This window comes from Microtus pennsylvanicus, chromosome 10, assembly GCF_037038515.1.
Source record: "Microtus pennsylvanicus isolate mMicPen1 chromosome 10, mMicPen1.hap1, whole genome shotgun sequence".
NCBI lineage: Eukaryota > Metazoa > Chordata > Mammalia > Rodentia > Cricetidae > Microtus > Microtus pennsylvanicus.
In genome coordinates, this window is record NC_134588.1 from 34,864,181 (window position 1) to 34,885,116 (window position 20,936).

General features: G+C 36.1%; 1 protein-coding gene across 3 annotated transcripts in view; it reads right to left on the reverse strand.

Annotated features, from left to right (window-relative positions):
- The window catches only part of LOC142858636 (complement factor H-like), a 125,157-nt gene extending 116,449 nt beyond the window's left edge, over positions 1-8,708 (reverse strand). For 2 of the 3 annotated variants that reach the window (XM_075988151.1, XM_075988149.1), the window contains exon 1: positions 8,493-8,667. In XM_075988151.1, coding sequence (XP_075844266.1) covers positions 8,493-8,550 — 58 coding nt within the window. In that variant the 5' untranslated portion in view covers positions 8,551-8,667. Of the gene's footprint in view, positions 1-8,492 lie in introns of all 3 variants that reach the window. The other variant, XM_075988150.1, reaches the window with a different exon arrangement.
- Between the last annotated feature and the right edge of the window lie 12,228 nt (positions 8,709-20,936).

Genomic DNA, 20,936 nt, shown 5'->3' on the forward strand with positions numbered 1-20,936 from the left:
CATGGGGAGCTTGGGGGAGGGTTGAAGAGGGAGGGGAGCAGAGAAAACACGTTCAGGGGATGATTCATCTCAAAACCACCAGAGAAGGGGCAAGACTTCTGCTTCTAGCTCCTGGTGAATGTGTGGACTCACCTTTCTTGTGCCTACATATTTATTCAGGTTCTGACAAAAAAAAAAACCTGATCCTAGTGTAGGAAGTAACACAGTTGACAGTTAATGTTGTTTTCTGAAACTGTCTGTGTTGATTTTATCTTTACTTGGCTGAATTTGTCAATTTCAAATATTTTTCAGAAAAGTAATGAGTGTTCATAGGTTTGACTATCTGAAAACAGGAGTCTGTCTACTTTAACTTGAGGGAGATAATTTTATAATTTTTGAAATTTAAAAGCAAACATCTGCTATTTTAGCAATCATGATTTGCCATTTTTATATTCAAATTTAAAGAGCTAGTATTCACACACAAACCAGATACTGTTTTTTATTTCTAATGCCAATATTTCTCTTAATGATTATTTGAAATGCTTATGCAGAAATGAAATAAATCTTAATGAATTTTTATATTTTATAAAATGTATCACTTGTACCCATAATTTTGGTAGATTTAAGTAAGAGGAGGCCTCTTCATTCATTTACTATAGCTCCTAAAAGATTATTCAAAAAGAATAGGTGGTATCATTTTAAAACTATTTTCTCTTAACAGATGGTAGAATATACTATAATTGGAAACTAAAGTTCTTTAGAAAAAATAAAGTAAATGAATAAAACGGAAATATCAAAAATAGATATTTTATTAAAGTTCCCATTTGCCTCCTTATTGATATAAATTCACACTAATTTTATGCATATGTGTTAATGAGAGAGATTTTGTTAATTAAAATTATTCAGAGTGATTTATAAATAGTGCAAGAATATAAAGTTTGTAATTTTTTGAACAAAGAAATATCAGCTGTAATAAACTAGTTTAAAAAGAAACTACAAAAATTTAAGTTCAAATGACACTAACAAACATTTGAAAAATAAATTTCAATTTCTAATGTATACAGGAGTGACTATGTAGTTTATTTGTAAAAATGTTAACTTTGAGGACAGAATAGATCATTAAGGCTACATGGTGAATCCTTGAAGAAATCAGCAGAATCTGCTGACTTTTATGTCATCCTGAGGAGGGGGCTTGAAATCCATTCAGTCAACACTTTTGAATGGTCACTGCTTGGACTGCAGTCTCCTAACAGCAAGTCTGGTTCCAAGCACATTGTTGTCTTTTTGTAATAAACTATTAGTATGTATTGAGTGTTTTTTCTGTAGGCTTGAATGGTTGCCTCAAAAAGTAGCTTAGCTGCAGGATGAAGCGAACAAACCTTGAAATTCAGGCAGCATCAATGCTGAGTGTTTCCAGTGGGATCCTGAGGATAAGAATTAAAGCAAAAGGGAAAACAACTCCTTTTGAAATCCTACCCCTAATTCTTGCAGAAGTTAAGGCAGCTTTACTTGGATGTGTGGAGATGAGTTCCAGTTTTACACAGCTTCTTTATTTCTTTCTGTATAACTGATGCTGCCCCCAACCATTAGCCTCCCTTTTGCCATTGTCGGACGAACTTCTATACAGTGTTCAAAACCTGCCTGCATGAGGCTCCATGCCTGTGACTTCAGCATGTTGGAGAAAGTAGATTGTGAGTTGAGGCCAGTTTGTGCTATTTAGTCTGACTCTGTTTCAGAGAAACAACATAAAACGAAAACAGCAAAAATATCTCTAGACAAATGTCATCTGTCATCCTCTCCCCCTCCTGACCCATTCTAATTATTTATTTTTAATTTTACTTTTAAATTAATATGCAAAGGGTTGTATTTTATTTTTGTCCCCAACCTTTTCCCATGAGACAGGGATTTTCTGTGTAGCCTTGGCTAATCTGGAACTCACTTTGAAGATAAAGCTGTCCTTGAAGACGCAGAGATCCACCTGCTTCTGCCTCCCTAGTACTAGAGTTAAGGCATTCTCCATCCCACCTGGATCTTCTTATGGCTTTTCAAAATAGTTTTATTTTATACTCTCTACTGCTTATTCTGTTGCTTTGTGCTCTTCTACCCCAGTGTTCTTTTAGGTTTCATGTTACGTGTGTTTTCATCGCCCCTCCATCCACATTAGCCTTTCCATTTCTAGTTCCATGTCCTCAGAATTCCTACCCATGTATGTACATGTGTACATATACAATACAACAAACAAATATTAAGTGTCTGCATTAAAACTAGCTTGCAAGTAAGAAAGGGAACATGCAGTGTTTGTCTCTGAGTCTGGATTCATCCATTTTCCTATTAATTTCCTAATTTCTAATTTTGTGCAGATGAATAAATTCCATTTTGTATACATAGCTCATCTTCCCAACGTTCAGTTTCCTGCTTTAGCGATTTTATAGTTTATAACATGAACTTCAATATTTGAATATTTAAATACACTGCCAATTCTTCACCTGTCCCCTAAATGACTACCTCTTGGAAGGTATGATTATACCACACAGTATTTAGAAGTCATTGAAAAGTGAACGTGAATAAAAGAAAGAATGAGCACAAACAGAACTGTAGCAGCATTTCCAGGATGTACATTCATACAAGCAATATGTACAAATGCCACCAAGAGTGATAAGTGGGCAACTTAAAAGACAAGATCTGGAAGAGAAATAAAGAATAATACTTGGAAGGAAAAAAAAGACAAGGGGACCATTGTCTGGTGAACTTGAAGGTCTGTTGCCTGCACTGACAACTTTTCATCTGTCCCTCTCCCAAGTGTGAATCTATGTTGCAGTTTTTTTTTTTACTCAGGAATTCCTTGCATTTAGCTCAAAGTGTAAAAAAAGTTCTTAGGAATCTTGGAAGGGGTGTTTCTATAATCATCCTCTGTGTATTGCATTTCCAGTTAGCACCATTTGTGCGAAACTAAGATTTCTAAGTTAAAATGCCAGTCTCTGAAACCATTTCCTTATTCTTTCCTTTTAACCAAAATATGACAGTTTTCTCCCAATTACCTGTGTAATTTTCATATGTTATGTTCTGAGAAGAACTAGGTAAGGCACCCACCAGTCAACTGAGCACACACATCTTGGTTGCCAGCATCTCCTCACATGATGAAAGGTAGGTGTGACATGTGTCTGTGTGTGTGTCGGAAATTGGTAAGGACTGACTGGCAATCAGAAATAACAAACAAAAATGGATTAATCTGAGCGGCAGGGAAAAGAGTTCAAAATTGAGCAATCTAAGTCCAAAGATGAAGACTATTTGCTATGTGACAATTTCTACCTCAGAATAATTCTAGCTCACAGTAATTAGAGTTGAAGTTTAAAATTATGTTCAGTAAAGGGCATGCACATTCCTAGAATACAACGGTGCTGAAAATAAGCAAGGTTTGTCTTCACAATACTGCGAGCAATTTCTCCAGACTTTGACAACTGAAACATTTCACACTGAAATACTTCCTGTCTCAGAAAGACTTTGTCCTTACCTCTGCCTAATTCTCTCAGTGAAATTTTATAGTAACACAGACTATCACTAAATTTAAATACTGTTCTTTTCACATAAATTATAGGTTGGTTGGGTTTGTGGTACTGTAAACATGTCAAGTATTTTAAGATTTGCAGAAGAGAAAACATGGAAGACAGCTGGAACACAGCACAATGCCGAAGAACACCACTTAGGGAAATACAACCCTATTCGTGAAAACATGGGTTTTGAACGTAGGGGTTACTTGTCCCACTGAAATTAAAACCTAGCTTAGATAATTAACTAGTCTTACCCATTTTTCTAGTTTACACAAAGATCTATAACACTCACATACTCTCTTAAAATAGACTGTGAAGGAGCAATGTCAATAAACCTGGACCTCTGGCCCCTGAGGCCTGAGGGACTACCATGGGGAAGATGAATAAATGTCTAGATTGGGCAAGGACCTTACTGCACAGGGCACATGTTTTCCTGACCTTGTCTCTGTAGTCTCTTTTTTTCTGAAAATTCTAAATTCAAGGCTCAATGAAGAATGTCTATGCTGTCTTCTCGGTCACATTTCTGATTTTTTATTTCATATATACTTTAGTCTTTTTAATTGAGCTATACATTTCCCCATGGCTTCCAGACACTTTCCTTAAGGAAGTGTCTGAGTCTCCTTCTTTCCATGGCTTGTGATGAAAAGACTACTTCCCTTTTGTTCTAATTCTCAGATTCAGCAGAGGAAGGCTCTGGGGAGAAGCAAGACAACTGCAATAGGCCCAGCGTTGCTTGTGTAATTGTAAAGTGATAGCTTTGTAAGTGTAAGGAGAATATTTAATTTGCAATAGGTGCTTTGGTTGTAGTTGTGAATTCTTTCCCTTATGCCCAAACAAGAAGTCCAAACGAATACCATTGATCGATGACTTCAGAGATTTAATATATCTTCTGGATTTGAAGCTATTATGATATTCATAGTTTAGACTGCAACAGTAAGTCCAATTATTGAGTATAATTTGAAATAAAAGAAATGTTTAAAAGGTACATACATGTAAGTCCTGGCTTATCCTATGACAGGGTTACAAACCCTTGATGTGATAAAGGAGCATAAAGGCAAAATGCTAAGATTGGTTTCATGTGTAAACTAAACCATTTTCGACTCCTTATTTTAATATGTATCCACATTATTTTCTAATTTACTACACGAATTCCTATTTCTTTTTACTATTATTTTTTTTAATTATAATATTATTACAACATTTTTTCATTCCCTTTGCCCCTCCCAAACCTCTCATATATCCCTTCTTGCTCTCTTTAAAATTCATGGCCTCTTATTTTCATGATTGTTATTACCTGCATATATGCAGGTAATACATATATTTTCCTAAATATAACTTGTTAAGTCTGTGTAATGTTACTATGATGTATGTTTTGAGGGCTGGTCATTTCTTTTTTAATGAAAGATTTTTTTCTTTTCCTCTAGGAAGGGAAATTATTGATTGCTTCTTCAGAAGGTTTTGGACAATCTGAAATTTAAAAGAAATTTCCCATTCTTCTAAGGAAGGACCAGCAGCTATCCCTGTGAATTCAGTTGAGAAATGGTGATAGAAAATCTGAGCAGGTGTTTCTGGATGTTGAATTCCAGTAATTGGGAGGCCAAGTCTGGAAGACCAGGAGTTCAAGGCCAGGTTAGACCATAAGGTGAAACTCTATATCTCAAACAATTAAAGTGAAGACACAAGGAAAAGTGACAGATGCAGATTTCAGTTAAGATATGGTGGCCCGATGGTGGTGGCACATGCCTTTAATCCCAGAATTTGGGAGGCAGAAGCAGGTGGGACGCAGGTGGGTCTCTGTGAGTTTGAGGCCAACCTGGTCAACAAGAGCTATACAGAGACATCCTGTTTTTAAAAAAGAAAAGATGGAGCGAACTCTACACTACAAGTTGCCATGGACTGTGGACATAGAGTGAAGGAAAAAGTATGAGCACTTTCCATATAAGTTCTTTCTCTTAAGAAAAAAGCAGAAATAATTTACATCACAGTTGACTTTTTGCCATTATATCATTGTGTTTTAAATAAAATCGTAAATAACTTTTCCTTCTAATCTCTAAAGAATAACTATTATTAATTCATAATTAATATATAACATCAATTTTTTCACATTTCACATCTTATCTTACACTTAAAAATAACACAATATAGAATTAAATGAATTCTCCATTCTATGATTGAAATCTCTAAGCCTGAAAGGACATTTTTGTTCTTTAAACCTCCAGGATTAAAGAACACTTATCTCCCCCGCTGGAAGTTTGCAGTAGTTATTTGGTCGTGTTTCACACAGGTTTAATTGGTTTGTTTCAGCAATTCTGGGCTGTGAACTAATTTCATACAATATCCAATTGTGAGAGCAAATTTTGTGCTTGGAAAGCTTGGGTATAATCCATTTCCCAGAACTGAAAATACACAGCTTGATTGAGGAACTCTTATGTTACAGGTTGTTCTGTAAATCTTACCCAATTCTGAACAATATGTGATTTTGCAAGAAGCAGCATTTATTGTTCCTAGCAGGTAGAAGTGTAAACGCAGGCAGGTACTGTACTAAAAATGTATTAGACAGTCCTTGACATATGGAAAAAGGAAGACAAAAAGAAAACTAGATTCATAGTTCTTTTTTTTTAGAATGTTTGTTAAAGTTGTACTTTTGGGTCTTTTTGTTTTTTAATATGGGCAGGTGTGATATCCAGTTGCCATGCTTGTGTATAGAAACTAGAACATGGCTTGTAGGAGGCCTTTTCTTCCTCTCACTGGGGTCCCGCAGATTTAACTCAAATAGCCAGATTCTGTGGCAAGCAAGTTCATTAACATATTTAGCCTTCATGCTGGCCCAGTTAATAGTGGTTTGGGAAGAATACTGGTCTTATCAAGGCCGAAAAGTTTTGTGAAATACTTGAGTCTTCTTCCAGGCACAGAAAGCTTTAGGATAGCATTTTACAACCATTTTTTAATCAGTCCAAAAGCCATTATTTGATGTGTGGGATAAAAAGAAAAGCAAATATTGAAGTGTATATGTAAGTGTTTTAATATTTAATCCAAGATATTCTGCATGGTGAAATTCCTGTAAAATAGATAGGCTGTTGAAATTGTTTACTTTTCAGACAGACCCAGGCTACTAGCCAAGCTGAGAATGAAGAGGGAGCTCTGTGTCCACTAAAAGTCCATGAAAATTCTCACATCTCTCTCTCCATTGAGTGAACTTTGTGAATATCATGAGATTACTCTACATAATTCTTTAAATATTAAACTCCTTCTTCATCTCTTACTGTAAAGCTCTTGAAGCAGTGAGGTGGGCAGTGCAACTGTCCAACTCACCAGTAAGAACTGGCACCATATTTCAATACATAATGATGAAAAATCATATCCAATAATAACAAGAAAATCAGCTGGATCCATGGTATGAGAATTTTAAAACATTAATATTAAATTATCATGTAAACTGCAAGGTGCTTCCTTTTAATATTCAAATTCCACTTAGTGTTTAGATAAACAGCTTGATTTCACTTGTATCATTTCTTCAAATTTAAGAATTCGGTAAAAATTAAACAGATCTTTTTTCATTATATATAGCTTCAAAAATATCTCAGTAAGTAGTATGAATGTAGAACATTAAAATAAAAGACAAAAGCATTGACATGACAAAAGAAAAGCTTGAGTTATATTTAATAATATCAACACTGCTTTAGAAATCCTAGCCAATATAATTATATTTCATTTTAATAATACTCATATTTTCATATGTAAGGAAATAAATACCTTAGTCTAAAAGGTGTTTGAATATAAGACTTATAAGCTAGAATTCAAGGAATAATATTAGAAAATATAATTGAAAAAAAGTCAATCAAACATATTAAACAGTCTTAAACAAATTTTTAGAATTTGACTAAAAGATCAAACTGAGAAACCATATCTGTCTTTCTTATCTGGAGAGGTAAATATCCAGTTAGAGCTTGTGTGTTAATATTCTTCAGTGAAAATTCTACAGCAAAGGCACAAATTGCAAAGTGAAACGTCTGGAAAAATGATTAGTGTTGTGTTATTCACTTGATATAACAAGTGCTAAGTCAGGTATGGCAGTTACTAGCACCTGTGTAACCTCAGCACATAGAGGGCTGACACAGGAGGACTACAGTGAGTTCACGGACAAACTGGCTGCACCCTCTTTTAAAAAATACAAAATGAAAAAAAAAGCTAATTGAATACTAATCAAATCACTAGTTACCTACCATGAACTAGGAAAGTGAACCCCTTCATTGGATAAAGGGAACAGTTTTGATGGAATTGAACTGAATGATAGACTTAGAACTTCTGCTATTGACATGGGGGAAGTGCCAACACTCATGACTACCCAGTCAACAAATGGCTTTCACAAGCTGTACGTTCCATAAATACTTATGGGAAAACAGAAACCAAATAAATAAGATCTTACACATATTATATAAAGATTATGCATCAAATTTTATAATCTTTTTATTATCATACATGCTGTTCTTATGTGCAAAACTTTAAAGCCACGGCAGTATCAGTTGTTAGTAATGATTTCAGGAAGCATTAGAATTATGCCTGAAATAAATCCACTCACTAAAAACTGTCAAAAGCTTTCACTAAGTACAGGCATTAACATATTTCTCACTAGTTTTACATGAAGTATTTCAGGGACACTCATGCAAAGAAGGGGTTTGTATTTCATGATGACTAAAAGTTAAATGACTATACCGAACTATGGACTGCAGAAACATGTTTCAAGCACTGTTTGTGTTTTACATCGGGAGGAACCATCAATTACAGCAATCAAATGAACTGCTTGCAGCTTTTAAACTTACCACCAAAAGCCATTAAGCTACAGACCAGTAATTCCTTCACATTTTCTAGACTTCATTTGAATGATTGCTATGAGAATTATTATCTGCAAATGTTGTGTAGTGCGGCTCAGCCAGAATGGAGAACGGCAATCTGTTTAAAACTTACCTTGTGCTACACAAACAGTCCATAACATAAGCCAGATAATTCTTGCTGATAGTCTCATGTTTTGGATCTTTCTAGGACGCAGAGAAGTACAGCACCATCCAGTTCTCCTCTGTTAAGAACTGTGGTTACTGCAGGAAAAAACTTGCTCCAAAGGGAAGTTGAAAGTCTGTTTAAGAAATCAGGATGACTAGATGCTCCGCCCACCCCCCTCCCCAGCAACTACTGCAAAATAAGCTAAAAGGGTAGACCACAAGTCCAGCTAGCAGCGTGGGCGTTTGATCCTTGCGCTTGCTGTGCCCTGCCTGTGACCTGCTGAATTGTTCTTGTAAATGCCAGCTTGTTTTCTTTGGAAACAAGTTCAGGTTTCTCGGAATGTGAGAGCCTGGTGATCGCCTCTGGATTTCATAACCACACAACAGAAAGCAATGAAGGCCCTTTTAAAAATCATTTAGGCAATTTCCCTTAGGTAAGGTTTTGAGGACCGACACCCGGGACCAGTAAAGAAACTTTGCTGAGATGATCACACAAAGGAGGGAACTGCTTTTCCGAATTCACGAAATTAGTCTTCCAAGGAATTCTTTTTATATGTGTGAGCCAACTTTTCCATGCTTCCTTGGATATAAACTAAAAACTCAAAAATCAAGCATTTGAAATGCTGATTTTCTAACATTGAGCTATCGTATGGTAAGGAATGTGGAGGTACAAAAAGTGTCAGTAGCATGTTGCTGCAATGAAGCAGAATCCAGGCCGATAATCAATGCCTAACTGCCAAACTTGCTACCTCTGCCTTCATTTCTATCTGCTTGGCTCTCCCAGTTTCCACCCACAGTCGGTGTCTCCAAGAACGTGGACTGTATTTGTCTGTACTCAGTGTATGTAAATAGGAGAGAGCAATTTACTCTTTTGTTTAGTTAGAGTCCTTTAGTCAGAACTTTATTTGGGGCACCCCATTATAAGACACGGCTCCTGGCTGTTAATGATTGTTCTATACAGTATTCAATTTGAATATAGGACAATTTTTAGTTATTCCTGCGCATGTTAATGATGGAATCCAGCTAGGAAGTAATACGAGTAGTCCCATGATGTTATACTGTGTTGGGTTTTTAAACGGTTGCTCTATCAATCATATAAATGGGTAAACTGAGCACAGGACATTTAAACGTTCTCTTAAGGCCACAAGAACTTTCTGCAGTGGTATGCTAAACTCAGGGCTCTAGTACCCCCAAATCATACATTGAATCTATACAGATAGATATTTTCCGATGGTTTGCCTCCTAATCTGGTGTGTAGAGACCCAATTGTCAATAGCTATTAGAAGAGTGTTTTGTCTTGTGGGTGGTGACAACACACATGACAACAGCAACTTAAGGAAGGAAAGGTTTGTTTTGACTCACACTTGCCATAGACATAGCAGGGTAAGGACAGCCACAGGATCAGGAGCAGCTGGTCACCTAGCGACCGCAGTGCGGTTGCAGAAAGCAGTGATAAATGCTTGCTCAACTCTCTATTTCTTCAGTCTGCAACTCCACCCCACAAGAGATAAAAGAACAGATTATAAAACCTCATTTCAGAGTGCTTACTGCTAATCATGTCACAACAGCTACCTTAACGTCCTAAAGTTTTGTTCTTTTTATTAGATAAAATGGACAGAATGTTTTTAAACTTTGATAATACTAAAATGTACAGACATTACAAATCATGGATGGTGAGATTCTGACTTTTCTAATATTTTGATAACAAGTAAAAAATTTTAATCAGCTATACAAAATAGATGTTTTTCCTCTTTATCTCTAGTGAAGTTATTAATAAATTGAGGTTTATAGCAAAATAATCAAAAGTATATAGACAACCAAAATATGAAAATTAAGAGTATATTAGATCTTATTATTTAAATAATATTCATAATGTATTACTTTTTAATTCTTATTCATCATTTTTGCAGATTCAAGTCTATTTTATTTTATTATTTTCCAAATATCATTGAAAAGGTAATTGTTCAAGTCACCTCATGAAAAACTGGACTGAGGGTAACTTCTGCTGGTTCTCACCAGAGAAATTACATATTTATTTGGACACTAGAAGCCAAAAAGGTACAATGGCAAAAGGAAAGCAACTTTAACAAATGGTGCTGGCATAACTGTATGTCAAAATATGTAGAAGATTGCAAATATATCCATATCTATCACTTTGCATAAAACTCAAGTCCATGTAGATGAAAGACCTCAACATGAAGCCAGTTACATTGAACCTTATAGAAGAGAAAATAGGAAGTAGCCTTGAATACATGGGCATAGGAGACAACTTCCTAAATATAACATCAGTAGCACATAGAGCAAGAACAAAAATAAATAAATGGGACCTCCTGAATCAGAGAAGCAAGACAAAGCAACAACCTACAGAATAGGAAAATCTTCAACTGCCACATCTGACAGAGGGCTGATCTGTGGTGTGGGAGTTTCTACTGACCATGTGTTGCTTTTATTGGCTAATGCATATAGAAACTGTCTTGAGCCCCTGATAGAGTAAACAGAGGTAGGCAGGAAAAATTAAACTGAATTCTGGGAGAAAGGAGGGCAGAGTCAGAGAGAAGCCATGTAGCCCCAACGCAGACAGAAACCAGAAATTTAGCCAGTAAGCCACAGCAGTGTGGTGATACACAAATTAATAGAAATTGGTTAAATAAATATATATGAGTTAGCCAATAAAAAGCTAGAGCTAATGGGCCAAACAGTGATTTAATTAATACAGTTTCTGTGTGATTATTTTGGAGTTGAGTAGCCGGGAACCAACAAACAGTCTCCTTTACAACAGAGCTCCAAAATATATAAAGAACTCAAGAAACTATACAACAAAATAATAAATAATCTTATGATAAATGGGGTGGAGAAATAAACAGAATTTTCAACAGAAGAAACTCAAATGGTCAAAGGACATTTAAGGAATTACTCAACATTCTTAATCATCAGGGAAATGCAGATCAAAATGACTCTACCGTCTTCCACCTGTCATAATGGCTAAGGTAAAAAATGTGAGGAGACAGGCTGGAGAGGATATGGAGCAAGTAGAACACTCCTTCCCTGCTGGTGGGAGTACAATCTTGTACAACCATTCTTGAAATCAATATGGTAGTTTCTCAGAAATTGGGAATCAATCTACCTCAATACCCAGCGATATCACTCTTGGGCATATACTCAAAGGATGCACAATCATACTACAGGAAACTTGCTCAACAATATTTATAGCAACATTATTCTTAATAGCCAGCACCTGGAAACAACCTAGATGCCCCTCAACTGAAGAATGTATGAGGAAAATGTGGTACATTTACACAATGAAGTATTTTGCAGTTGTAAAAAAAACCAATGACATCATAAAATTTGCAGGCAAATGAATGGACTAGGAGAAATCAGATAACCCAAACTCAGAAAGACAAACACATTTTGTACTCACTCAAGAAACTATACAATGGATAGAAGACATAAAGCAAAGCAAAGGATAACCAGACTACAATTCACAGCTCCAGAGATTTGTGAGTATGGGGGTCCAGGTGACAGAATGGAAGGGGAGAAGGGAGAAAGAAGAGAATAGGAAAACTATATAGCTCTATTAAAAAAATTCTAAAAAGTGACTGGATACTTTCTATTGTGCAAGCTGTTGTCTGGAGACAGATAAGGAGTCTTGAAGTTCTCAACTGCAAGTTTCACAGAGTGGTAGGAAAAAGACAGCTGTGCTGAAGGCATTCAGTGACATGTATAACTTATATGTACAATTGTTTTTTTTTTTTATTTTACTAATCAATTTTGGTTTGTCTGTTTTTTGAGACAGGGTTTTCTGCCTCTGCTGTCCTGGAATTCACTCTGTTGACTAGACTGTCTTCAAACTCACAGAGATCTACCTGCCTCTACCTCTTGAGTATTGGATTAAATGTGTATATCACCACTGCCAGGCTTTACTTAACAATTTTTAAACTTATAATTTATGATAATTGATCTTTAATTTTATCTATATATCTACTTTAAATTTGAATTTGAATTTTTTGAGAATTTTATACACGAATACACTGTATTTGAATGATTTCCACACCTCTCTTCCCCTTGCAACTCCTCCTATGTCCATCCCGCTCATCTCTAATTCTTGATCTCTTCTTCTATAATCACATCATATATGTGCATTTACGTTTATATATGTATACATGCAGAGTCTACTGACTCTAATTAATGTTGCTACCTATATTTGTGTCTAGGGATGATCACTTAGGATTGAGAAACATGACAGGAGTGCTGGTCACTGAAGACAACTAATTCTCCCAGTCACTGACTGCTTATAACTTTTCATCTAAGTGTGAAATTTTCCTCAGTTCACATTGTCATTTGTTTGATGTCATCCTGAAAAGTTCTTGTATAGGTAAACATATGGTTAAATTTATAGGTACACCAATCCTATCCTGATTCTCTATCTTTGACAATCTTTCCATTCCTCTTATGTGATGTTCCTTCAGATTTGGTTATAAGAGTTGTGTTGTATGTGTATCAGTCATGCTGGGAATCACACAAACACTTATTCTCTACATTTTTGATTGGGTAATAAAGTCTATCTGCGGCACAAAGAGAAGCTTCTTTGATGAAGGGTGAGAGCTGAACTTACTTATGGGTATTTAAGGACAAATATTTAGAATATAGTTGGAAGCTGTATTCGTTTGGCAAAATAGCAGTAATAGGTTTTTTTCTATAACCTCTCTAGCTGTCTGTTTTTGGGTAGGTTGACAGTAACAGGCATGAATTCCCTCCTATGATTCACTCTTTCTTTTCTCTTTTTAAATTGACTTTTGTCTAGCTCTACATTTTTCTCTACTCCCTCCCTGTCTCTCCCGTCCCCTTCAAGCCTCTCCCAAGGTCCCCATGCTCCCAATTTACTCTGGAGATCTTGTTTTTTTCTATTACCCATGTAGATTAGATATATGTATGTCTCTTTTAGGGTCATCTTTGTTGTCTATGTTCTCTGGAATTGTGATTTGTGGGCTGCTTTCTTTGCTTTGTTTAAAAACCACTTATGAGTGAGAACATGTGATAATTGTCTTCTGGGTCTGGATTACCTCACTCAAAATAATGTTTTCTAGCTCCATCCATTTACCTGCAAAATTCAAGATGTCATTATTTTTTTCTGCTATGTAGTAGTCCATTGTTTAAATGTACCACATTTTCCTTATCCATTCTTCCGTCGTGGGGCACTTAGGTTGTTTCCAGGTTCTGGCTATGACAAACAATGCTGATATGAACATAGATGAGCACATGTCCTTGTGGCATGATTGAGAATCCTATGATTATATACTTAAAAGTCGTATTACTGGGTCTTGAGGAAGGCTGTTTCATGATTTTCTTGAGAAATCACCATACTGACATCCAAAGGGGTTGTACCAGCCCTGCATTCCCACCAGCAGTGCAGGAGTGTTCCCTTTTCCCCACAACCTCTTCAGCATAAGTTGTCATCAGTGTTTTTGATCTTGGCCTTTTTACCTGTGTGAGATGGAATTTCAAAGTTGTTCTGATTTGCATTTCTCTGATGACTAAGGATGTTGAGCATTTCCTTAAGTGTCTTTCAGAGGAATTTTAAATTCCTCTGTTGAGAGTTCTCTGTTTAGGTCCATACTCCATTGTTTTATTGGATTATTTGTTCTTTTGATGACCAATTTCTTGAGTTCTTTGTATATTTTGGAGAACAGACCTCTGTCTGACGTGGGGTTGGTGACGACCTTTTCCCATTCTGTAGACTGTCGTTCTGTCTTGTTGACTGTGTCCTTTGCTTTACAGAAGCTTTTGACAATCTTACCAGAAGCAATCCAAAGACTCACTCTTAAGTCCAATGAGACAGCTTTTGGTTACTCCCATAATGTCAGTGACACTGTTGTACTATTTAGTGATATGTTGCTGAGCCAGTTGTTCTAAGCAGTAATTGGTTAAACATATTATAAAATGTACAACAGTACTCAAGGACATTTTTTTTGTTGTTGTTTTTTGAGACAGGATTTTTGTAGCTTTGGAGCCTGTCCTGGAACTAGCTCTTGTAGACCAGGCTGTCCTCGAACTCACAGAGATCTGCTTGCCTCTGCCTCCCGATTGCTGGAATTAATGGCATGCACCACCACCGCCCAGCTTGTTTTTGCTATTGTTGTTTTTGTTTGTTTTTTTCCCCTAAGGATGTATTTTAAAAGAAAAATGTTACATAGAAGCAATACCTTCTGAGGTGGCACCTTTGCTCTGATTTGTGAACTAATGTGCATAACAACTACAGGTGCTTATTTGAAATCAATTTAAGTTTACATTAATTAAGGAGAGAATAGATGGAGTCTATCACTCATGCATCCAAGAGGGTATCTAGCCCATGAATGAGAATCACATCTAGTAGAGTAAGTGGCAGACTATACATGAACAATAGACTGTACCAAGCTCTGAGAGGAGAGAGGGGGAAAGTGAGAGGACAGGACTGAGTGAGGGACAACAGAGAGGGAGCCAAGAAGACTAGGAGAGAAAGCCAAGAGTCAAGAAAGATTACAAAGCCAAGAGTATTCATGGCTGAAATAGCAGGGTTACATAGGAATCAGAAGCTGGCAGAAGAGAAGCCAAAATGTTTGAGTTTAGGGTACGGGCAGAGTGAGAAGTGTTGAGAAGAGCCACAGGTACTGAGTGAACAGGGGGACCAGCATGTGCTTTGGTATGTATGCTATTAGGCACTACAGTTAGCCATTTGACTTTGGTTCCTTTTGGACCTGACATTGAGGTGAGTGGTCATTGAAAACATGTTTAAGATGCAAAGAAAGAAAGAAAAACTGAGAAAGCAGACCAAAAAGTGAGGCAGTCCAGAGTCTATTTCCAAAGGCCAAATATTCTCCTTCCACTGCAGAGTCAGGGAAACTGCAGAGTGGAAACCAATGTTTAAAACAGAGACAGTGTCTAGACATTTATTAATATGTTTTTAGTAACAAGATAGTAAGAGAGAGAAGGTGGGGAGAACAAGATATAAAAATTGGATGACATATACTGTCCCTCTGCATACAGGGGGGAAATGTGGAAAGCAAAGGAGCCACAAGAGGAGCAACCACTCAAAACCACAATCTCCAGTGGATGTGTTCTTAAGAAATTAATAATCCTACTAGACTAGAATCCTGGAGTTCACATACCATATACGTGACAAGAAAATCCTCCCTTTTAAATAGTAAATCCCCCTCTTGTCAACATTTAACTTGCATCAATGGCAAGAAAGACAGTTTTTAAAAACTTATGCTGAGTCAACAGCTAGGCATCTACAGAGGCAATGGTTCTTGGTAAATGGCTCATTCTGGGACCCAGCACAAGTGTAATTGTACCGACCTCTGAAACTTGGTCTTCAGAATATCTCTAGGTAAAAATGAGAAAATTTTTGAGTCAGACCCCTACAATATTAGTAAGGTGGAAATCTGTCAAGATTCAGGAGGTCTCCCCTGATCAAACCAGATCAAACCAAATCAACCTAAAATGTATCCACAGCCTCTTGTTTCTTGTGGAAACAAAAGCAAAACCTCATCTCCAAATCATTTTTGATTTGCATTTGACAAATATATTTTTTGATTTTTTTAAAAATTAAGGAATACTTAAAATATCGAGGCTGGTTTATTCAACAGTCCCTTTTCAAATTTCAGGTTTCTTAGCAGCTACTCTTTGACTACAATCAAAAAATTTAAAATCAACACAATACTAAATGAGATCTCGGCTCCCTGTGTTTCTCACTTTTATGTGACTTTTTTTCTTTTACATTATTTTAGTGTCAAGACTTTATTATTTTTAATCTATTTCTTTCTTTCTATGATTGCCATGTGTGGAATGTCCTTTTATTTATGTGATTTATGTGTTGCATTTACTGGTCAATGAGTAAAGAAATTTCTTTGGCCTGTGATAGGGTAGAATAGAGATAGGCAGAGAAATGTAAACTGAATTCTGGGAGAAAGAAGGCAGAATCAGGTGATGTCATGTAGCCAACAGAGGGGAAAGACATGAGCTGCCAACTGGAACTTTGCAGGTCAGCCACAAGCCTCATGATAAAATATAAAATAATGGAAATGGGTTAATTATAGGTGTAAGAGCTAGCCAAATAGAAGCTAGAGCTAAAAGACCAAGTGGTGATTTAATTAGTACAGTTTCCTTGTGATTATTTCAGGTCTGGGAAGCTGGGAATGAACAAGTTGTCTCCTAATAAAAATTGGTGTCAATGTGGCCAACTAAATCCAGTTAAAACCTGAGAGGGACTCTAGATGCTAAAAACCAAAGTTTAGCTGCATTTTTTTTTTCTGAAAGGGCTCTGCTGGCTGGCAGCATGTTGCAGCTCCTATAAAAGAGTTCCTCATGATTCAGTGGTAGCAAAAACAAAAACAAAAATAAAAAAGAGCATGTGCAGTTTCAAAACCACACCCACTTAGCATTTTAAAAAGGCGCTTCTGATCAGAAAATAATTATAGATACACAATAAAGACAAATTCAGATGAAAAAGACCTCTAATGGGCCACAGTGTTGAATAAAAATACATAGGCTTTGGAGAGAGAAGAAGAAGCAGCAGCTTATAGAAAGTTATAAAAAGTGGTTTTTACAGTTAAAACAAAGTTTTTAAAGAGACAGAGTATAGATAGTCATAAATTAAAGGAGTAAAGATAATAAAGTAAATATTATAAAGCAATAGAGTAAGAAAAAAAACCAAGGAAAGCCAGAATATATTCAGAGAGACTGGAATATGCATATTGTGTTTTCTTTGAATTTTTTAATTGTAAAGGAGCTGAGTACATAGAGACATTTCATTGTTTGGGCTGCTAATTTAAACCAACATACATATTTTAAAGATGTCTTGACTTCACAATTTTGGTCTAAGCATTTGTTGCTTTGGGAAAGAGGTTTTTCTTTTGCTTCCATGGAGGATGAGAGCCTGTGTAATTCTTCAGACTAATGTGATTTGATGGACAAAGACCCCCTAAAAAGTCACTGTGAACACCCTCAAATATTCCTCACACTACAAAAAGTAGCAGTTTGGATAGAAACATGCTCAAATTCCCAAATATTGTTTATAAATGTTTGTTTTCATTTAGAGGGGACATACTATAGAGATTTGTATTGATATGGATATTAGTCTACTGATAGAAATTTAAATCAGTTTTGTTATATATATGTTTCTGCTCTTGATTAAGGATTTGTTTTTGTGTAGCTCATTTAGAAATGTGTAATCAAGAAATAAAGGCTAATAGAGAGTTATGTATAATAGTCAAGCTTATAGTCATGTTAGTTAGGTTTTCTAGATATATAGAGATATATTTCAGTTAGATAGGTATTCTTTAAATTTTTCAGATACTGTCAAATATGGTATTTAAAATGTTTGAACAACTTATGCTTTTTCATGACAATGAGCTACCTCTACTCCTGGCAGCACCAATCTACTTCAAGAGGATGATGGACATTGAAGAGGTTTCTTATGGAGTTTGCTAGCCATTCGGGCAAGAAATTGCTATTGCCTGGACTGATTGATATTATGCTGTATGAACTGGACATGCAGGGCCTAAAGAAGAATGACTGCTGAAGTCATCTAAAGAAGGTGAGATAGTCCTTAGGGATTACTGCTTCATAAAAGAGTCTGAAAGACATTCTTCAGGACACAGGAAAAAGTGACTGACAAACTGCCAATATAGGCAGAACTGTTTTTGAAATTTCCTACTTCATAGAAAAGTTTGGAAGCTACGATGGGCCTGTTACCTGAAGATGGATGCTCCAACATTACAGAAGACCTCTAGGTTACTACTGTTCAGGCAGTGAGATGTCTCTTCAATTCTAGAGTTTTGGAAGTTGATTGCAATGTACTTCATGTTAACTTAGGTAATATTATATTCTTCTGGAGTCTTTGATGGAGTTGAAGAATAGATATAATTATAGTTTCCCTTTGTTATGATAAAAGAGAAAGTAGATATAAATGTTGTAATTGTCATTCTTGCTTGATACCTGTTTTGTTATAAGTGGTTATACTATGTTAAATTTAAAACCTTCCTTTTATTTAAACAGAAAGGGGGAAATGGTGTGGAAAGTCTTTCTGTATACTTGTTGCTTTTGAGTGGTCATGTTGTCAGTTTATACAGAAATCCCATTTAGTAAAGCATCATATTTAGAAATCACATTTAGAAATCATCAAAACTGACTGTAGATAGGCTACTGCATGGAGACAGTATCTGAACCTGGCCTCAGAATGCCTATCTACCACTTCTCATAGTTTCTAAAGTCACTGCTTTCCTCTTAGTATGATGCTGGATATTTAGTCAAATCCTTGAACACATGGATGGAAGAGAACCCTGGAGATTCTATAAAGAATTTTTATAATGTATTAATCAAAGGCAACCCTAATTTTAAAGGTAACCTGTGACTCAGTTTACCCTCCCTTTGGTGGTTACAAGACTCTGCTGAAAATCACAGGACAATCTAAGGATTAGAAGGAAAATCCCTTTGCCTACAGATTGGTTGAATATTTTTCCAGGCAGCTCTAAGTGCTATGACTGCTAAAACTCTATAAAGCCTGACACTCTCACTATCCAGTAACTCCCAGTCTACCCTATACATATACCACACTGTAAAATTGTTCACTTTTATTTATAAAAAATATTGAGAGTCTGTATATAAAAACTGTTTTTTTTTCTGATGTCATTTTATCTTGTAGAGGCTTTCAGCTAAGAAATTGCCATGAGGTCCAGAAAAGACTCTGGATTTTGAAATATTTATGTATTTGGAATGGGTAGAATTATCAGGACTCTTGAGGTTGGAATGGATGCATTTTGTATTAGGAGATGACCATGAGACAATGGCAGCCAGAAGTGAAATATGAAGGTGCTTTAACTAAAAATGCCTTTCTTGCTGTCACTGTTCTATTGCTGTGAAGAGGTACCATGACCACACAGTTCTTATAAAAGAAAGTATTTAATTGGATCCTACTTATCAGTTTCAGAAGTTTAGTCTATTATCATCTTGGCAGAGAACAAACAAAGACATGCTGGAAGAGAAATAGCTGAGAGTTCTATATCTAGATAAACAGGCAAGAGGAAGAGAGAAACACTAGGCCTGACATGGGCTTCTGAAACTTCGAAGCCCTTTATTAGTGACACATGTCCTCAAACAAGGTATGCCCTCTGGCTCTTTTGGGAGGTGCTGCACTTAAATGGGGTTTGTGAACAGCATGCTACTAGTTGCTTAATGGTGACATGGACTTACTATGTTCCTGGAACTGGGGTGGTGAAAATGCTTCAGCCTTGTTGGACTGGGTGGAGTGATGATCAGACAGGGCTGAGGAGTTGGTTCTAACTATGCCCACTTAGTATTTTTTTTAAAAGTTGCTCCTGGTCAGAAAATGATTACAAATACGCAATAAAGACAGATTCAGACAAAAATAAGACTCTTAAATGGTCACAGTGTGTTTTAAAAACGTATTTTGACTAATTGTATTTCTCAAGTGGATGATTCTATCTGTGTACTGGTGTTAAAATAACTTTCTTTTGTAATGTTACCAGTGCATGTAAATAATCCATTGTGTGATGACAAAGGGTTACAAATAATTGAAGAAATTAAGAAAATTTTAGGTAGACAGAAACGTGCTTTTGGATTAGCTGTAGCAGGGATTACAACTCTTGTTGTTATGCTTACTACTACTGCAGTTGCTTCAGTGGCTTTGTCTCAGTCTATTCAAAATGTGGGTTTTGTTAATTATCTAAGAATGTTGAAATGTCCTGCTAATTTTGAAAGGATTTGTGTTATATTTTCTATGTATAATGAAAGTATTATTGGTTGGGAATTCGGCATGATTCTAATGAATCCTTAGATTTTGCTAAATTACATCAAGAGATTTTGGATTTGAAAAAGGCTAAAATAGATTTTGATGAATCAAAAGCAGTTGAGGATATTCTGGAACAATTTAAAAAGTCTGTTCCATCATGGTCAGCATTTACTTCACTTCTTAGTGAAGTAAGCAGCTGTTGGATCTTAGGTTATTTTGGACATAGTTTGTTTACCTCTAGTTTCAAGCTGATTATGAACTCACTGTGTAAAGTGAGCTCAGAACTTCATGGAGTAAAACGCAGCACACTTCCCTAAAAACTTGACACCAGAGACTTGCAGTCAGAGACGGGTAGGTTTTCTTTGCCTCTTTTCAAGCTAAAATACGAGATGGAAATATAAGATCCATTTTCCCATGATGGGTAAGACTAGAGTGCAGTAAGGAATTCCCAAGGCAGATGCAGTTTTCTGAGGGACTCTAAGAGGTCCTTAAAAATATAATAAAAAGGGAGAATTGTGGGATCCCATGTGTGACTCAGTTTCCGTCTGGAGTAATTTCTGACTTAAGTCATTGAGTTCAAGATTGCCTGATCTGCTTTTTTCAATAACCTTGAGGGCTATGAGAATC